We start from the raw sequence: 20,307 nt of genomic DNA, 5'->3' as shown, positions 1-20,307 counted from the left end.
AAGTCGGAGGTCTCTGGGAACAGGGAGAGAGAGTAGTAGTGTTTTCTGGTTTGAAGGGAGAGAGAAACACCAAACCCTAGTGTGAGAATTAACAATGGCGCCTCCTTCTTCATGGAACCTAGCGGCCCTTCCGATCATGGCTTTGAAGGATCGCATAGTTGAGAAGATAAACAGCAACCGTGTCACTCTCATAGTTGGTGATACTGGCTGTGGTATGCGTGCCTCCATTTTCATTCTCTCTCTATCTCTCTACATTGCTTTGTTACAATACACACAGCATGAAGTCGAAACTTGCCATTGATGTCACAATTTAAATTGTTGCTGCAGTTTTTCTCTGTTAGTAACTTAGCATTTTCCACACTCTCTCTCTCTCTCTCGCCTATTTTTTTCCCTTTATTTCTCTTTCTATATATTCATTTTTTAGTCTCTCTGATATTAAAATTGGTGAATGATGTCGCAATTGAGCTTTGTTTTGGTTTTATTGCTATTTTTTTCTCTGTTGGTGTTGTCTTCTCTTTCCACTCCTTTCTCTCTCTATCTAGCTTCACTATCATGCATAACACGAGTATCTGTTATAGTTCAATTGGGTTTATGCGCCTGATGCGGGAATTTTCATTTTGTGTGATGAAAAAATTGATGATTTTTATAGTGTAGCAGGAACCTGCATCTTTTAGGGATGCAGGTTGTCTTGATGTACTCCCAGATTTATATTTGTTGGTACATGCAGTTTGGAGGACTAATATTGGCTTAAAACCTCATGAGGTATACTTGGGCTCTATGATTTCTTTCTTTCGTCACCATACTGAATAGTTGGTATTAATTAATTAGTCATACTGAATGGTTAAAAACTGTAAAAGATATTCGTGAATGCACTGCAACTTGCCATAGCATTAATTGGGATAACCACCTCCTCCATTTTTTCTTCTTGTTATTGATGTTGGCCTGTGAGTTTCAGTTTCAGGTATCAGTTCATGGGCTGAACTAGATTATAACATTCATGTTTGTCAAAATTGATGCCAAGTCAATAACATTTTGTTTACCGAAACTGTATATCATATGAATTTTTTATAGTTAACAGTCTTCTAGCTTGATCCTTTTTTGTATTAGGTTTTTATTTCGCTGAAAGGTTCATATGCATGATAGTGTTGGCCAGAAAACAAAAATAGGATCAGTATTTTATGTTTTCTGTTTATTCTAAATCTAAAATGTGATATGTATTTGTTTGAGCCACTTGCCTAAGTTGATAATATGTATTGACATTGTATATTTAACAATCATGCATCTACTTTTTTCCCTTTTATCATTAATGGAATTAAATTTGAAATTTATGATGTCACAGGGAAAAGCTCACAAATTCCCCAGTTCCTCCTACAGGCAGGATTGCAGCCCATTTTGTGTACCCAACCTAGAAGGTTCGCTGTCGTGGCAGTTGCAAAAATGGTTGCTGAAGCTCGTAGTTGCCAAGTTGGAGATGAAGTTGGATATCATATTGGTCAATTGAAAAGAACAAATCCATGGTATTTTCATTATAAAAAAACAAATTCATGTTATTTCATCCTTTTTGATAGTAATTTGCATTTCTAAACCACATTTTGATGAAATCAGGGTTGAATGCTTGCTTTGGGTTCATAAGCTTTATTTCTAAGATTTTCTATCTAGCATGATATTGGTTATCTTTTCTAGGATTTTCTGTCTAGCATGATATTGGTTGTCTTCTCATCGTACAGACATTTAAATTGCTTTTGTGCGCAGCCTTTGCTTTTGCTTTTGTGCTTTGTCTTTTACGGATCCTTCTTCCCACCTCCTCGTTGCATTAATAGACTTTTGTGCCTGTAGTTATATGTCAATGTACACATGCATGTGTAACAACATGCATGTGATTATGTGATATCACCACCTAAATTATTTTTCCTTGGCCACGCTGCACGTCTTCTTGTATTGTGTTTTGGATCAAATGAACTGCATGTGCAGACGTTTGTGTATCTGTGTGGCTGCATGTATGCGTGCACTGGGGTGCATGTGTTTGTGGTGTGCATGTGCGTGTCATAGAATTTGACTCATAATGCTTTATTTTACATCACTCCACTGGGTTTTTGTTTCTAGCAGGTTTTCTTTTTCTACTAGCAGTGAGCAATGCATGGGAGAGAGGGAGGGGGGGTAAACCAGTTAATCATTTGGAAAGATCGCAGTACCTCAAATAAAAATGGTTTCTTCAGAAGAAAATCTGACGGCAATTCATTTTCAAAAAGAATGATATATTTTGAGTTTCAAAGTTGTGTTTTAGAGCATTGCATGTGTCTTCTTACTACTAACTTGTAATTGATGCTGTTATTAAGGACTGGCATATTTCTAAAAGATCCTGTCGTAGGTGAGGGTATGATCAAATACAAAATTACTGCTCAAAAAGTGATCTTTTATGGAATTAATGAATTTAAGCAGTGGGATTTAGGATCGAAGTCTGATACATTCCTCCCCAAAACCCGTATTTAGTTTTGTAATATAGATGTAAGAGTTTTTTTAATTCTTTGGACTGTAGCAAGGAAACTGATGCTATCAAGATCCTTCAGGACAAGCATAAAAACTGAGGCATGCACAATAATAAAGATTTATTTTATTTTATTTTATTTTATTTATTTATTTCTGCTACAGGCTCGTGCCTCACAAAGGTCATGAATTTCCTTAAACACATCAGGCATTCTCCATGAGGGAAGGCCCTCCATTGTGCCCACTAAAGGATATTCAATGAATGGCCTAAAACTTATTTTTCTCATTATTATCATTATTATTTTTGTTGTTGTTACAATTATTATAATTATTGTTGTTGTTGTTGTTGTTAATGATAATAATAATATTAGTATTATGATTATTTAGTATTATAATAATAGTATTAGTATTATGATTTTTTTTAAATGTGTTAACCTATTAGTATTATGATTATTATTATGATTATTATTATTATTACTATTATTATTATTATTGTTATTATTATCATTACATGATTATTATTAGGATTATTATTATTATTATTACTATTATTATTATTATTGTTATTACTATTATTGCAAATAAATTATATTTGATGACAAGGGCCTTGGGAAAGATTGTAAGAAGATTCTTATCCTGGTAAGAAGGGCAGCGACCTTAGCACCCTTGCCATTGCCATAGGCAGTGAAATCCACATGCAAAACCTGGATAGTAAACGTGAAGAATGTTGGTGATTACTAATACTGTGCAAGAGCAATAAATGTACTTTCGGTTGATGGATATTATTCCTTAGTCATGACATATATGTTATTATTAAATGTATTTCTTTTTTTAACATACTAATCGTGGAACATTTTCCTTCCATATTTGGTTTGCTCCATTTCTAGACCTCATTTATTTGAAAAATGCAAACATTCCTAATGCCAAAAAAAAAAGAAAAAAAGAAAAGAAAAGAAAACTGTTTTACCTTAGTTCTTGATTAAGTAAACAAGAAGACACTGACTCGGTCAGTTCGAATTTTCCCTTAATTGTAGCTTGCAGAACTTCCTAAAGTACTAGTTCTTTGTCCCCCCTTCCCCTTTCATGCAAACTTCAGTGTTTATGTCAAGCCATGAACAAGTTAAAAGAAAAACCTCATCATTGGATAGCGAGACATCTGAGGAAATAGGACTTAAGTGTCCTCACGCTAGTATTGTGTTTGCATGCAAGACTTAATAACAAGTGGAAATTATACATATAGCTGAGACTGCGATAGGTTGGAGCTGTACCTCATCAATTCTGATTGTTAGTTAGGGTTTGTTGTCCTTGCTCTTGTTCTGGTGCTATTTATTATGTGTATCCTGCTGCTTTCTCTCAAAAGGTAACCTGAGAGTTTGTCCCAATGTCATTTGAGTGCAATCTTTTGACTAGAGTTCTAAGTTTACACTTATTGATGATCTATGCATGCAGAAGAATTCACCAGCAAAGCAAAAGAGCATAGTTGTTGCACGTATTATTATTGGCAAATCATAATTTTCTTTGTATTCCTTATTAGGAGATCTCTTGATAGCTTGTACTTGGTTATATATATATCTAGACTAGAGCTGGTAGGTGTTGCATGGCAATTAGTATTATTTCATTGTTGCTTTATAACATTGTATTTTCAGAACCCTAATAGGCTTTTTACTACCGTTTTATGTGCATGTCGTGTTGTTTGGTTTCCTGAGATCATCATTTTTCCCTGATGTTCAGATATGCGAACATGAGTTGACTCCTATTTATTGTAAGATGAACACCTTAACTGTAGTTGATAATTAAAAGGGCTTCATCTTCTTCTTTTCTGGGGTTCTCTAGTTTGTTTCTCACAGAAATCCAAAAATTATTGTTGCAGGTCAAAGATTGTATTTAAAACAGCAGGAGTCTTGATGGAAGAAATGCGAGAGAAAGGGATTGCGGCGCTTAAAACGTACAAGGTCATCATTTTAGATGAAGTCCATGAGAGATCTGTGGAATCTGATCTGGTTCTTGTTTGTGTAAAGCAATTTATGCTGAAGCATAATGAATTGAGGTTGTCCACTTGTCGCCATGTTATCTTTATGTCAGTCGTGAATTATATAATATTGATCCTAAATGACTCTGGGGAGTTTCATTTTATAATTCATTGGCCACTTCTGATTTATCGTATATTTGAACAGCAAGTATGGCAGTAAAATTACTGGTTGAGGGTACAAATTAAACCTCTTGTGCAATGAAATTTTAGAAGTTTATAACTTAGTGATTGTATGTTTCTTTTTCCATAAAAGGGTGGTATTGATGTCTGCAACTGCGGATATAACAAGATATAGGGACTATTTTAAGGATCTTGGTAGGGATGAAAGAGTGGATGTACTTGCCATCCCAAGCACGTCAAAGGAAACTATCTTCCAGCGGAAAGTTCTCTATCTTGAACAGGTAGGCAACTCCTCTCATGTTTGCTTCATTTTTAAGATTCTTTTGCTGAAGAAAAACATGGCAGATATTCCTTTTATGAGTCCCAATGTGTGGCCTTCTGTTTATTGTTTCAAGAGGTGAACATTAAGAGGCGAACACATTCTTTGTTTATAGTTGGCAAGGATTCCTCATGGTGTTATTTTTTGGATGCTTTTAAATTGAGAAACCATGCCCGATTTTCCTTTTGTGAAGCTCAATATGTGGGTCTTCTGTTTACTGCTTCGAGAGGTAACATATGTCATCTGTGCTGAGATCTGGTAGGGAAAGCAGTGTTTGAAAAGGAGGCGTCAGGCTTGGGGCCTCGGACTTATCCAGGTCCCAAGCCCAAGTCAACCATCTACTTGGCCAAGTTGGTGGTCAGACTCAGCCGCCTCTATAGATTTAATACACAGGATGACCAGGACTGGTGAGACTTTCCTGAGTTTCGGTGCTTTTCATCCAGTTCTAGCTCCCTGTGGGTCTGAATGATGAGGGTGAGTCCTCATGAGTCACCCAATATTAAAATACTGATGGGAAAAGGAAATCCAACAATAAGGTACCCGATACCATAGAAACGTGAAAGTTATGTCTTGTGCAAGGATTGTCTAGGCATTGTGGGCTACCCTTGTGTTGCACCTCATATATACCTAGTGAACCAAATAAAAAAGGGAAAAGAAGCAAGAGTTCACTATTATATATAATCTTTGTTCACATTTTGTTCTTGACTGTAACTTTCTTGCCAAGTTTTCTTGAGTATCTTTTTTCTTCCTATCAAATAAAATGAATTTGCCTTTGCAAGTTTGCCTCATGCAAAGTACATGACTTCTGTGCTGCATCATTTGTTACGCATGCTAATGTTATGAAGCTTATACCTTGCCTTTTTATTTCTTTGAATTTTTTGTCAAAATGTCTGGTCATTTTCTTTGCCTACAATCTGTGGCAATATTTTTTTAGAGAATATCCTATCATATTGTTCCATTAGCTTTTTGACGCATTGGTTTTTGTACAAGATCAATGCTTAGTAGTAACGAGTGGTTCATCTATGTAATGAGAAGGTTTTCTGTAAATTATGGCTGTTGGTCATGGCTAGTTTTTGTTATTTTAGCTGTTCAGACTCTCTATCTCATTTCTTTAAATTTTGGACCATGGGTTTTTTATTTTAATAATAAAAAATCTTACATGATATCTGTGTGTCTTTCTGTTCTTAGGCATATTTAGCCTGCTCTATGTTTGATTAGCAATGTTTGTTTAATTTTACATCTGGTGGAAGTTCTTACTCGGATGGTCACAAATTCAGGTCACTGAGCTTCTGGAAGTAAAATCAGATTTTTTGTCTGCTTTAGAAGCTGATACAATATCTTCGAGTTCTGTTGCTGATATCACACCTCAATTCCACAATCTTATACGTGATTTGGTTTTGTATATTCACAAAACTGAACCTGATATCGAGAAGAGTATTTTGATTTTCCTTCCTACTTATCGTTCATTGGAGCAACAATGGTCACTTCTAGCAGAATCAGAATTGCATTTTAAAGTGCATATTTTGCATAGCAGCATTGACACTGAACAGGCACTTATGGCCATGCAAATATGCAAGTCTGACCGAAAGGTACTCCATGTATTTAGGCCTGTACTCTTTCTAGTCCCTTTTTTGTTAGAATCATTGATACTATTAGTGGTTATTTGGTTCTGTAATTGTCTTAAGAGTACATAAATGCATCCATTTTACTTTATCAAGCTGGATTGTTCATCAACTATGAGGTTGCAAACATAAGGGAGGTAGTTTTGTGGTGTTAATTTGACAATTCCTTGTTTTTTAGAATGAAGAAATGTTTGAAACTCTCAGTTTATTTGAATTCTCAGTTTACTTATATATGGGAAGTTTATCAAACTCCCCATTGGCTAAATTAGATAAACCCGCATTAGATATTTAACTATTTAACATTTTACCCTTTTGCAACTATTCCATGTCATGATCATGCGTCTTTTGATGGTTATTTTGAAACTGAAATCAAAGTGGGAAGTTCTTTTGATGGTTATTTTGAAACTGAAATCAAAGTGGGAAGTTTATCAAACTCCCCATTAGATATTTAACTATTTAACATTTTACCCTTTTGCAACTATTCCATGTCATGATCATGTGTTTTTTGGTGGTTATTTTGAAACTGAAATCAAACCAAAAGACATGAGTAAAATGTTAAAGCAGTTAATTTCTTATGGCTATTTTGATAAACTTCCCTTTATTGATTAAAAATGCAGGAGCAAATTATAGAGCGTATGACCAAATTATATATTTTCTCCTCTGGCAAAAGGCCCACTAAGAAAGATTATCTTAATCTGTTCTGATTGAGTAATTTTATAAAAAAAGAGGAGAGGATTTTTTAGTTCTTACATACCTATATCTCGCCATCCAAAAATGGATGGTTTGTGTTCAATTCTACAACGTGATCTTTTTAAGACACTTCCAAGAGTGTGCCAATTTTTTTCTTAGTTTGGTCGCTAGGTTGAGTAGGGCATATCTCCAATAGGAATGCTCCTAGCCAGGGTTTTGCCTGAGGAGGTAGCACTGTTTGGAAAGTTAAAACCAGGTTTAGTTGAGTCATCATATCAGCTCTATCCTGATTCAAATGGAATTGATTAATTTTTTCTGTGCCTCTTTGTGAAATACTCGGTTGGGTTAAAGTTTGATATTCCTGAGTTTAGCAAGTTTGTGGAGAAGCTCCCCTGACTTGGTTGACAAAGGGGAGCTCTTTGCAAAAATGGTGTCTCTACAATTTTTGTGGATAACCTCAAAATCATTCAAGGTCTGGGACAATGACGTTTGAGCATGAGAATGGGGAGTGGTGGGTTATGTTTAGCCAGTTTTGAACCTAGACAAAATGGATTTGGATTAGATCTGATATCCAAGGATTGGACTTTTTATAGTAAATCATTGGCAGTCTTCTAAAAATCTAAACCCCATTTGGTGTTCCATTTGTCTCGAGACTTGAAGGGATCATCAAATTAATGTTTAGGAGTCTTTTTATTTTAAGATCTTTTGCGTTTAGGATCATCAAATTAATGTTTAGGAGTCTTTTTATTTTAAGATCTTTTGCATTTAGGATCGTATCTTTCTCAAATGGCTTGATAGTAGTCTTTCTAATCTTTCTTGGATATATAGTTTTTATCAACGAATTTGATCATTTATAAAGTTTATTTTGAAAATTTTCTCTTCATTTTATGTTTTATATTGCACAAATTTGATTTTATTTAAGTGTTTGATCCTCGTACTCTTGTTTAAAATAATTCATTAATTATTGATATTATACTTTCCACTTTTAGTTTTGGGATAATTAATTAATTATTGATATTATACTTTCCCCTTTTAGTTTTGGGATATTTATGTCCTACCCCCTGAATATAAGCTGCCATAGAGACCCACTGTTCTTTAGGAATATCAAGTAAATCTTATTGCTTTAATTTTCCAATAAACCCCCACAGTTTTTTCATGTTATTTGTAACTGAAATGCCCTGCACTATATCTTTTTCCCTTTTATATATGGTACCAATATTTGTCTAGATACACTCATTGGGAAACGCCCCACATGTTTTTTCATGTTATTTGTAACAGAAAAAGCTATTTCTGGCTTCATTAGGAATGTTTCTGTATATTTATCTAGGGTAATTGTTTCCAAACATTGGCTGTAGTCATTGGCTGGAATCTTCATAAGAAACCTTTCCTTTTGGCTGGAATTTTTGTTGGAAACATCACTCTCCAAGTAGGCTGAAAAACCCTAACCCCTTGACTGGTCCAATGTAAATTTGATGCTTTCTAAATTTCCCTTAGAAACTGCCTTTTTGGGAAGCAATTGAGGGTTGCTTTCTACCTGCTGTAGAACCCCTTACAGAGAGGTTGCCAATTTTGTGGCGGTTAAAATGTTAGAAAGCAATCAAGGGGTCGATTTTCTACCTTTCAAGCTCTAATTTTAGCAACCCAAGTTCTAATTTTAGCAACCCCTTGATTGCTTTCTAAGTTTGATGCTTTCTAAAATTGGGAAGGGTTGTGTATGATAAGAGAGCTAGGTTAGCAAGCTTTTCGGCTTCACAGGTGGCCATGGGAAAGCTCAAATTTGAGGTTTTGATGGTTTTCGAGCTTGAAGGAAATGGTGGCTCAATCATGTCTCGGCTTCACAGGTGGCCATGGGAAAGCTCAAATTTGAGGTTTTGATGGTTTTCGAGCTTGAAGGAAATGGTGGCTCAATCATGTCTCTCTAGTGAAGAGGCGGCTGGTCTATTTTCAAGTCCACCATTCGAAGTTAGCATTTGATGGCAGGAATATTAGTCGGAAAATGCAAGGAGAGCAGAGAAACCGGGATTTTAGGTTTTCGTCCAAATTTTAACTTTTTGCTATATAAAAAAGGAAAAATATTGTGTGGGGTATTTTGCTAGAAATACTTTGAAAGAATATGTGGGGGTTTTTATTTTGCTAGAAATACTTTGAAAGAATATGTGGGGGTTTTTATTTTGCTAGAAATACTCTGAAAGAATATGTGGGGTTTTTTGTTTTGCTAGAAATACTTTGAAAGAATATGTGGGGGTTTTTATTTTGCTAGAATACTTTGAAAGAAAATGTGGGGGTTTTGCTGAAAAAAATAAAGTAAGGATTTTACTCGATATTTCTTAAAAAGAGTGGGTCTGAAATGCAGCTTATGTTCGAGGAGTAGGATGTAAATTCCCTTCAATTTTCTATTCCTCAGACATTATTGTTATGGGAGACTTAGAAGATGTATTGAACTTGAGCACTCATTTTACAAACTAATGTAAAAGCTAGGATTGTTAGGATTTCACATGTGGAAACGAAAAACAATCCGCGAAAACAAGAAAGAAGAAACAAATACAAAAGAAAGAGACAACCAACCACAATGCAAAGATATACGTGGTTCGATAATGTGCCTACGTCCACAGGAGATGAGAGCTTCTTTACTGGCAATAGAGAATAGGGTTACAAGAGCTGTCTTTCTCACGCCTTTCAGTTCTCTCTGATTATAAAGAGATATGCATTTTTCCCTTAACTCTAAAAAAACCCCCCATCACAACAATATACCCCCCATCACAACAATATATATCGAGTCCTAGATAGATAGTATAAATTATCAAAATACCCCATGTACAGATATATATCGAATCCTAGATATATTGAATCCCATGTACGGATATCCGAAATTTTTCTCGAGAGCTGCCTCCCTCGAACCACCGCAAGGGTCGAGTCAACCTAGTCTACCTGGCTGGATACTCCTCCGGGCCTCAAGCCCTTCAGGCCTTTGGCTCTTTGGGCTTTTAACGACCCTCTAGAGTCGTCTTTTTGACTCCACCTTATCAGATCTATTTCCTCAGAATACAAGACATCAATCTTCAACAATCTCTACTGTGGCTTGAATTCTGTCGAACAACCTTGAAGATGTCTTCATCCTTGTACTTTTATGTGATTGCAGCCCCACTTGCCATGGGTTGCTTCCCTCACTCTCAACAATGAGTGACATTAAGCAAGTCCAAGCAAAGCTTGAACTTCTTCGTAGTGACCGGCTTTGTAAGTATATCTGCAGGGTTGTCATTCGTATCATTTTTTTTTCAGGTGAATGAGTCCTTCTAACACAAGCTCCCCTGATTTTGTGATATCTCACATCAATGTGTTTTGTCTTTGTATGAAACACTTGATTCTTTGCAAGATTTTTGGCACTCTGACTATCACAATGCAGCACAATACTTTCTTGCTCCACCCCCAACTCACGAGCCAAACCAGTCGACCAGATTGCCTCCTTTGCAGCCTCAACTGTTGCCATGTATTCTGCCTATGTCGTAGATGAGGCAATCGTGGGTTGAAGCATCGCCTGTCATGAAATAGGTCCACCCGTTAGTGTGAATACATACCATGTAGTAGACCTTCACTTGTCTAAATCACCAGCATAGTCGGAATTGACATATCCCGCCATATCTGTAGAGCTTCTCTTTCTGCTGAACATAATTTCGAGATCTGATATCCTGCTCAAATATTTGAAAATCCACTTGATTGCATTCCAATGCTCGTTGCCAGGATTAATTGCATTCCAATGCTCCTTGCCAGGATTACTCATGTATTGACTAGCAACACTAACAACATGAGATAAATCCGATCTGCTACAAATCATAACATGTATGAGGCTTCTGACTACGCTAGTATAGGGCACCAGAGACATCTGCTCTATCTCCTCATCCGTAATGGGACACTGCCGTTCAGATAACTTGAAATGACTTGCCAATGGAGTGCTAACTAACTTGGCCTTTTCCTTGTTGAAACGCTCAAGCACTTTTTCAACATACATTTTTTGAGTTACCCAGAGTTTATCTGTACTTCTATCTCTATGAATCTCCATACCAAGGATCTTATTAGCAGCCCTTAGATCCTTCATATCAAACTCATAACTTAACATAGGCTTGAGAGAGGTTATGTCATATGCATTATTGGCAGCGATGAGCATGTCATCAACATAAAGCATCCAGATAATAAGGGAATAATCATCAAGAACTTTAAAATAAACACAACAATCATACTCACTTCTTGAATAGCCAATCCACACCATGAAAGAGTCGAAGCGTCTGGGAGATTGCTTAAAACCATAAAGCGATCTCTTGAGCAAGCAAACTTGATCTTCCTTTCCATGCACCTCGCAGCCTTTAGGTTGCTCCATAAAGATTTGTTCCTCCAGATCATCGTGAAGAAACGCTGTCTTCACATTAAGCTGTTCTAGCTCCAAATCAAACATGACTACTAAAAAAAGTAATAACCTTATTGAGGTGTACTTAACAATCAGAGAAAGTATTTCATTGTAGTCCACTCCCTCCTTCTGTGCATAGTCCTTTGCTACAAGCGTAGCCTTGAATCTCTTACATTCATTTTCTGTTGCTGCCTCTTTCTTCCGAAAGATCCACTTGCACCCAATCACTTTCCTTCTCTTGAGCCTCTTGACAAGCTTCCAAGTCTTGTTCTTTTTCAGAGACTCCATCTCCTCCATCATGGCTGTCATCCATTTATCATTCTAAGCATCACTTAGAGTATTTTCGAAAGAGTCTTCGAAAGAGTCGATTTCTCCAGTACCAACTGTCAGAACGAAAATGAGTCTTCGAAAGAGTCGATTTCCCCAGTACCAACTGTTAGAAAAAGCTACCATGTCCTCAAAGCCGTATCTCATAGGGGCTTTGTGAACACACTTTTTCTTGCCTTTTGCCAGATTGTAGGGTTCACCATGTGGTTGCTGCTGTTCTAGTATGCAGCTAGATGATTCTTCCTTTTCTGGTATTTCAGACTCTTCTTGCTCCACCTGGACTGTTGATCTTTTTTCATCACTTTCATCTACTTGCACTCTGTCATCTTGCATGTTGATTGACTTCACCATGTGAGATTCATCAAACACAACATCCCTGCTAAGCACAACCTTATGTGAAGTAGGATCACAAAGCTTGAATCCCTTCACTTCCTTTTAAAAATCGAGAAAGATGCATTGCTTAGACGTAGAGTCTAATTTGGAACGTTGCCCACTTTGCACATGGACAGAGTTTGAACATCCGAAGATCCTCAGCATATAGTAATCTACCGGCTTTCTTGTCCACACCTTCTCCGGAATTTTCCAATCAATCGCTGTAGATGGTGACCTGTTAACGATGAAACAGGCCATGTTAACTACTTCTGCCCAAAAGTTTTTCTTCAAATATGCATTCAATCTCATACTGTGAGCTCTTTTCAGAAGAGTCCTGTTCATCCTCTCAGCCACACCATTTTGCTGAGGAGTTTGTGATGTGGTAAAGTGACGTACAATCCCCTCTTCTTTACAAAATTCTTGAAATTCTCTGGACTTGTACTCCCCTCTATTATCTGATCTCAAGCATTTCAGTTTCTTTCATGTCTTTCTTTCTACCTCTACTTTCCATTGTGTAACTTCGTGAATGCTTCACTTTTGTGTTTCATAAAGTAGACCCAGACCTTTCTTGAGTAATCGTCAATGAAGGTAATGAAGTATTCTGCCCTACCTTGGGATTTGATTAGTGAAGGCCCCCATATATGTGTGTACATAGTCTAGTATATCCTTGCTCGTATGGACTGCAGTTCTGAATCTAATCTTGCACTGTTTGCCGAAAACACAATACTTACAGAAATCCAGTTTATAGGCTCTGATACCCTTCAACAATTTCTTTTATGAAGTTCCATCATATGTCGTTCATTCATATGCCCTAAACGCATATGCCACAATTTTGTGTCATCTGTGCTGGACTCTACATCTGTGGTTACAGAAGTTCCACCTGTAACTGTGTTCCTTATCAACCTGTATAGGTTCCCAACCATCTGACCTTTCATAACAACCATAGATCCCTTACTAACCTTGAGGACTCCACCTGTTGTTGTATACTTGCAACCATTTGAGTCAAGGGCCCCCAAGGATATTGAGTTTTTCTTTAATTGTGGGACATGCCTCACATCTCATAAGATTCGTACTATCCCATCAAACATCTTGATTTTGATAGTTTCTATTTCAATGGTTTTGCATACCGCATCATTCCCCATTAGAACAGACCTACCACTATATAATTTGTAGGTTTCGAACCAATTTCTATTTGGGCACATATGAAAAGAACATCCAGAATCTAAAATCCAAGAATCAGTAAATTGATTCTTACGTGAAGATATAGAGAGAAGATCCCCATCATCTCTGTCAGAACTATCAGCCACGCTAGCTTCATCATATGTTTTTTCTGTATCTATCATCTTTATATCTTCCTTTCTTTTCGTGCAGTCTCTCTTCATATGACCTTCATTTTTGCAGTAATAGCAAATAAATTTGCCATTCCCCTTTGATTTTGACCGATTTCTGCTTCCATACCTCATTTCATTTGATTTACCCTTTCATGACTATCTTTTGTTTTTCAAAGAAACATTCTCCTTGAGATTTAGTGCTGCTAGTCTTCTTCTTTGTTTCGTTTGACATAAGAATAGCAGTGACTTCGTCTGTCTCAAGAGTCTCCTTCCCGTACAGTAGAGTCGTAACCAGGTGATCGTATAATCTTGGAGGCGAAGCCAACAGAAGTAGGGCCTTATCTCCATCCTCGATTTCGACCTCAAGGCTTGCTAACTAGCTTATGATCTGGTTAAACTCCTTGAGATATTCAAGCAGATCTGTGCTTTCTTCCATCCGAAGAGAATACAATTGCTTCTTCAAGAACAACTTTTTCGTCAGAGATTTTGTCATGTGGATACTCTCGAGTTTTGTCCAAACCTGTGGAGTAGTTTCAAGGTCCACCACATAACGCAAAGCGTCATCTGATAGATTCGGAGGAATCGCGCTTACCGCCTTTTCCTCCATCTCTTGCCACTCTTCATCGTCTATCTTTGTTGGTTTCTTCGATTTCCTTAGCAAAGCCTTAGCCAGACCTTGTTGTATCAGAAGATCTTGCATCCTTCGTCACCAAATAGTGAAGTTGTTCTTTCCATTTAACCTCTCAATGTCATACTTGACACTTGAGCCCTTTCCTGTCATCGTGGTAGCAAACCCCAGAACGCGGAATAACCTAGTAAGCTTTGATACCAATTTGTAGAAACGAAAAACAATCCACGAAAACAAGAAAGAAGAAACAAATACAAAAGAAAGAGACAACCAACTACAACGCAAAGATATACGTGGTTCGGCAACGTGCCTACATCCACCGGAGATGGGAGCTTCTTTACTGGCAATGGAAAATAGGGTTACAATAGCTCTCTTCCTCATGCCTCTTTGTATACAAAAAGATTTGCGCTTTTCCCTTAACCCTAATTGGTTACCGACTTATATGCTTCATGGAGAGGGGAAATGTGTTCTATTGCGTCGTTGTTGATCCATTAAAATTATAAACAATGAAATTCTAATATCCTGTTCCAATATTTTTCTCTAATATTTTGGTAGCAGCGTTTATTAGGTAAGCTGTGAGAAGATAGAGTTCTTATAAAAGGTGACTGGTTTTTACTGAAATTGATTATAAAAGGTGACTGGTTTTTACTGAAATTGATTATAAAAGGTGACTGGTTTTTACTGAAATTGATTATAAAATGTGACTGGTTTTTACTGAAATTGATTTTGGTTTTTGTTATGGAAGATGCCCTAGTTGTCACTATAATATTCATATAATCCGATTTTTTTGTATAAGTGATTGTCTGGAAGGGTCTTTTGTGTCATCTCTTATAGTTTCTTATGTGCTTCTCTCAAATTATTGATCCCTAATTATAGGTGATATTAGCAACAAATATTGCTGAGTCATCTGTTACAATACCTGGAGTTGCTTTTGTGATTGATTCATGTCGATCACTGCAAATATTCTGGGATGACAATAGGAAGAGAGATGCTACAGAGCTTGTTTGGGTGTCCAAGTCCCAGGTATTGTGAATGCTTTCAGCCATCTTTTATTGTTATTGAAATGTTTTGGTTTTATTTCCTAGCAATGACTACAAGTTGCAATTCTTCAGTAACTGATGCGAGTATCTTTTCTGGAAGTAAATGTTAGGCTGATCAGCGTAAAGGACGAACAGGCCGCACCTGCGATGGCCAGATTTATAGACTGGTTCCCAGAACACTCTTCAATAGTTTTGTTCAGCATGAAATACCGGCAATATTGAAATTGTCATTGAGGAAGCAGGTTATTACAATTAGCTGCGCTGAATCAAAGATCATCTATGATCCAAGAGGTATAATTTTGGCATGTTGATTGATTTATTCGCATATTTTGTTTAATTTCGGATGTCACATACCTCATCACTGTGGGATATGATTGTCCAACAAGTGTTGCTGAATGAAGAGCTCGATTCCATTAAGCTAAGGCTAGAGTTGTTTGTTTTTGGCTGTCATGTGCAAATAATTATATGCTTCCTGTTTGTATGAAACTGTTTTAAGATAAACTAAAATGGTTGATTACAGTGCTATTCTTCATAAATGAGATTCGTTTATCATAGCAATGTTGGTTTTTGGTATTATTAAGGATTCATTGGATGCTGGTCACAGTAGTGTTGCTGAAGGAAGAGCTCGATTCCATCAAGCTAAGGCTACAGTTGTTTGTTTTTGGCTGTCATGTGCAAATAATTATATGCTTCCTGTTTGTGTGAAACAGTTTTAAAATAAACTAAATGGTTGATTACAGTGCTATTCTTCATAATGAGATTCGTTTATCATAGCAATGTTGGTTTTTGGTATTATTAAGGATTCACTGGATGCTGGTCAAAGTAGAGTTGTTAAATTGGTTGTTTTCATATAATTCATTTCTTATTAAGTGTCTAAAGTTGTTATCTGCCTGCTTGTGATTTGGCCAAACTCAGCTTATCTCCACAGTTTTCAGTTTTAAAGGATTCAATGGATGCTGTTAGCATGTAACTTGTTTATATAGGCTAACATTGATACTGGTAGGAAATCTTCATTGTTTGGCATGGCAGTTTAAAATCTGGTGCTAGAGTTTTGTTTTCTTAGGAATAACTGTGATTGGTTATGAATTAGGTCTTGCTTAATGGGTGCATTCCACATCCAGTAGCTTCAATGGTAGGAATTTGCTCGAGCCCTTAAATTTTAGACAATTATAAGGAACATCAGTGTGACCAGAAATTCCAAAAATATGTTCATTCGTGATGAATTTGGCATCTAACCATGAGGAAGGCAAACCCCCTTTTTTGGATGTTCCAAATGCCAGACCTCATTGATAAATTTACTTATTTCTGTACTGAATCTTCAGGCAATATCTTTGTAGAATCTTACATATTCATCATTAGTGGATAGAAACCATCACAACAAATTCATGGGTTATAGTAACCGCTGTCCATGGTTCCAATCTGTAGGAGGGTTGCAGTGGGTGTGGGAAACTGGCAATTGGGTGTATGGTATCATGGCATATCCCTCTGTTATTCATCAGAGAAATTTTTTATTCACTTATTCCCAGTCCTGCTCCCAAAGAAGCTTCATGTAGTTAGCTTGGATTTTAGGGATAATGCCTCCAAGGGAGTTGTTATGTTCAGAGTTGGATTGTCACATTGTGCCTTGCCATGGCAGATATCTTTGGCGTTGTCAGGTTAGACCTTGGACCTTGGAGAACCTAGGACGACGATATGTTTTGACCTCTTTGCCTGCATCGGGAACTCAAGCTCATTGTATAGTGGCTTGTTGCGCGACTCTTGATGAATTTTAGGCTGAATGTGGCACATGTTGGTCGGTGCCATACGATGCATATGTCCTTTTATTTTTCTATGGGTTGTGCCATGTAATCCGCATGCAAATGATGCGCATCACTAATTTGATTGCTGGAAGCTATATGTTCTCTGGAAATTGGAAGTTCCTCTTTAATGGAAGTGGCAACTATCATAAGGTAGTTTTGGGTACTTGTTTGATAACCTGCTGGAATGTTAAGGAAGTTCTAGGTATCTGTGTTACCTGTTGGAGGGATCAAAGAGCACTAATAGGTTCTTGGTGCTAAATGGTAGAGAGTGTGTAGTGTGCTGCCTGCTTCTTTCTAGTTTTCACGAGCACAGATAAAAACCCATTTCATATGATGATACACTGATCCAAGTAAGTGTATATTGAAACCAAATAAACATGCTTTCTTCTTTAAGAAACAAATCTTGTTTAGAGAAGGATAGCATGACTTTGAAAAGCCCGAAGGTTGGTAACCATTTTATCCCAAAAGCCTAAAAAAGTCTGTAAAAGTTATGGAATATACTCGCATCTTTTTCCAGATGGGCACTTATGCTATTCAATCAGTAAATGATGCCCAATTTCTTTGTTTTGAGATTCAATCAGTAAATGATGCCCAATTTCTTTGTTTTGTGATGGGCACTTACGCGATTCAATCAGTAAATGATGCCCAAGGAATTTGTAATAATGAGGGACTATAACAGAGCAAAACAGACTAAGTAGCAAAACTTACTTCCAAAGATGCATTATTATCAGCCAAATGACACGTTCAAGAAGATGCTATTCAATCGGTGAATGATGCCCAAGGAATTTGTAATAATGAGGGACTATAACAGAGCAAAACAGACAAAGTAGCAAAACTTACTTCCAAAGATGCATTATTATCAGCCAAATGACATGTTCAAGAAGATGGTAATTTCAAAATCCATGCTTTATTTAACAAATATATATTTCAAAGTCCAAACTTATAAAACAAATTTTTTAGCAATGGTCTTACAAAAATACGACAGCCGACACTGCAAAAGGAGACAACACTTCAATTGAAAATGCAAAGACAATGAGAACACACAAAATGGACAATAACAAGAATGACTCAGGTCATGCACTCAGAGAGATTAATTATAGAGCCAATTTTAATACAGAAAATTCCTCACAAATTTTGTTGTCATATAAAAAATACATAAGAAATTAATCAGAATGGTAGCAATGTTACCCGAATTCAACCAGAAATTAGTCAGAATTGCAACTGGTAGTTTTATAAATTCTGTTAATACGAACGAATATTGAACTCAATAATCTCAATGTTTAGTGATCACTACTGGTCCAGATTTCGTCTTAATCCTAAAACTGTAGGGTTCAATGTCCTCTTTTAAACTCTAGGGTTCAAGATCCTCTTTTCTCTATCAAGCAGGAGAGAGAGAGAGAGAGAGAGAGAGAGAGAGAGAGAGAGAGAGAGAGAGAGAGAGAGATACTTGGGGAGGCATGGAGTGGCGAGGCAGATGCACAGGGATGAAGAGCAAAGGGTTAGGGCGATGCAGATGGAAGAAAAGCAAATGGGTTTAGGGCGTGAGGAGAGGGGTTTTTTATCAGCCAAGCTTCCTTTTTCCATTGGGGCAAAGTTCCTATTTCAACTTCCGTGCTTTTAGACAGAAGCTTTATGTTCCCCTTTTTCGCCTACAATGGGGGTAGAGAGAACTTGTTTTTACTGCATCATTTATGCTTATCAAACATGGAAGCAATACAGTACTATGGAATGGTCCTCTTCCTCCCTAAGGACATGCAAGCACTTTGCACATGTATGTTATTGTTACTATAATTATTATCAATGTTATTGTTGTTATTATTATTATTATTGTTGTTGTTGTATAGTCAAGATGTAGTAATTGAACTTGAGACGTAGTCTAGCAATTGTCAGTTGCTGACCAATCAAGTCCAAGCCCAAGCCCAAGCCCAAGCCCAAGCCCAAGCCCAAGCCCGAGCCCGATACTTGAAAACATAGGGTAGGTCAGCTTGTTTGGGGACAAACTCTTAAGGGTTTGAGCCCTTGGCCTCCCTCACCCAAAGTGATAGTCTACTGCTAACTCATAGTTTAATAGACAAAAAAACTTAGATTGGAAAGGGACGCAATATGTTGACTGTGGGGCTTGAAGCACATGTATGTTGACTGTGGGGCTTGAAGCACATGCTTGTGCTAGATGGAATATCTTTTCTGAGGAATGTGCCTATGTTGTGCGTGTTAAACCTCATGGAGCAATCTAGGGGTCTGTGCACAGCAGAAGAAAAAGAGAGTAAAATGATACGACCTAAAGAATCCAGAGCCCACATGGCATACATTTATATATATAGTTTTGACCACAGTTACATCATAAGAACAGATTATTTTTTGTATATATATGTCTATAAGCCCCGAGTTTTTGTATAGGGTCATTGTGTTCTGACCTATTTTTTGTCTGTGGGTGCTCTCGGTTCACACTCTTGTTCCCTGATACTCCTCCAGTAATACAAAGTTATATCTAATTTTGTCTGGATAAAGGAAGAGGGATAATTTCTTGACATATTGTACTTGTAAAGGGGAAATATCCTGAACATTTTTCATCCCTAAATAGGGTTTGATTCTTTCCCTAACTTTAAACTTGTAATATGCTATCTTTTGTGTCTTGCTTTGTGGGACTGGGCTTTAAGAGGTGTTTGGGAGGAGGAGGGAGTGTGTCAAGATGTATAATAATGATGAACGTTGAGTTTATTAAAAAAAAAAAAAAATCTACATTTTAACCACATTCTCTATGATGATTGAGTCTGTCATCTAGTCTTTGTCTTCGTTTCGGCATGAAGCTTGGACCTGGTGATATACGATTCAAGAGCAGAGGAAAAAAAAAAAGATTTTGGAGATATATAAATATTAGACATTATTTACCAACGGATGGAAACACTTCCTAGAGTTTAGAGTGCATTACTTCTCTCGTCTTCACATTTTTTATGCAAAGATGCATGCATGTAGCATATATATTTTTACTGTGTCGCCAACGTGAAAAGCAATGCTGGCCTAGGAGAGACCTATCAGATCATCTGGTTTGTGTTATTGTTGAACTGCTTGCACTTTTTTTTTCAGGCCTCGAAATTCGCAGCATTTAGTAACCAGCAGGCAATATGAGACACAATAGTTGACATCGGT

The 20,307-nt window shown here is 37.0% G+C and overlaps 1 protein-coding gene across 1 annotated transcript in view; it reads left to right on the top strand.

Moving 5' to 3' along the window:
- Positions 1-20,307, top strand: part of LOC18430359 (zinc finger (CCCH type) helicase family protein) — a 44,624-nt gene continuing 24,317 nt past the window's right edge. Inside the window, exons 1-7 of the mRNA XM_006840516.4 lie at positions 1-212; positions 1,340-1,517; positions 4,355-4,531; positions 4,767-4,914; positions 6,230-6,541; positions 15,198-15,344; positions 15,472-15,652. Coding sequence (XP_006840579.1) covers positions 95-212; positions 1,340-1,517; positions 4,355-4,531; positions 4,767-4,914; positions 6,230-6,541; positions 15,198-15,344; positions 15,472-15,652 — 1,261 coding nt within the window. The 5' untranslated portion in view covers positions 1-94. The remainder of the gene's footprint in view (positions 213-1,339; positions 1,518-4,354; positions 4,532-4,766; positions 4,915-6,229; positions 6,542-15,197; positions 15,345-15,471; positions 15,653-20,307) is intronic.

Source organism: Amborella trichopoda, chromosome 2 (genome assembly GCF_054954075.1).
Source record: "Amborella trichopoda isolate Santa Cruz 75 chromosome 2, AtrichopodaSantaCruz75HAP2 v2.0, whole genome shotgun sequence".
Lineage (NCBI taxonomy): Eukaryota > Viridiplantae > Streptophyta > Magnoliopsida > Amborellales > Amborellaceae > Amborella > Amborella trichopoda.
This window is presented reverse-complemented; position numbering and strand designations above follow the sequence as displayed.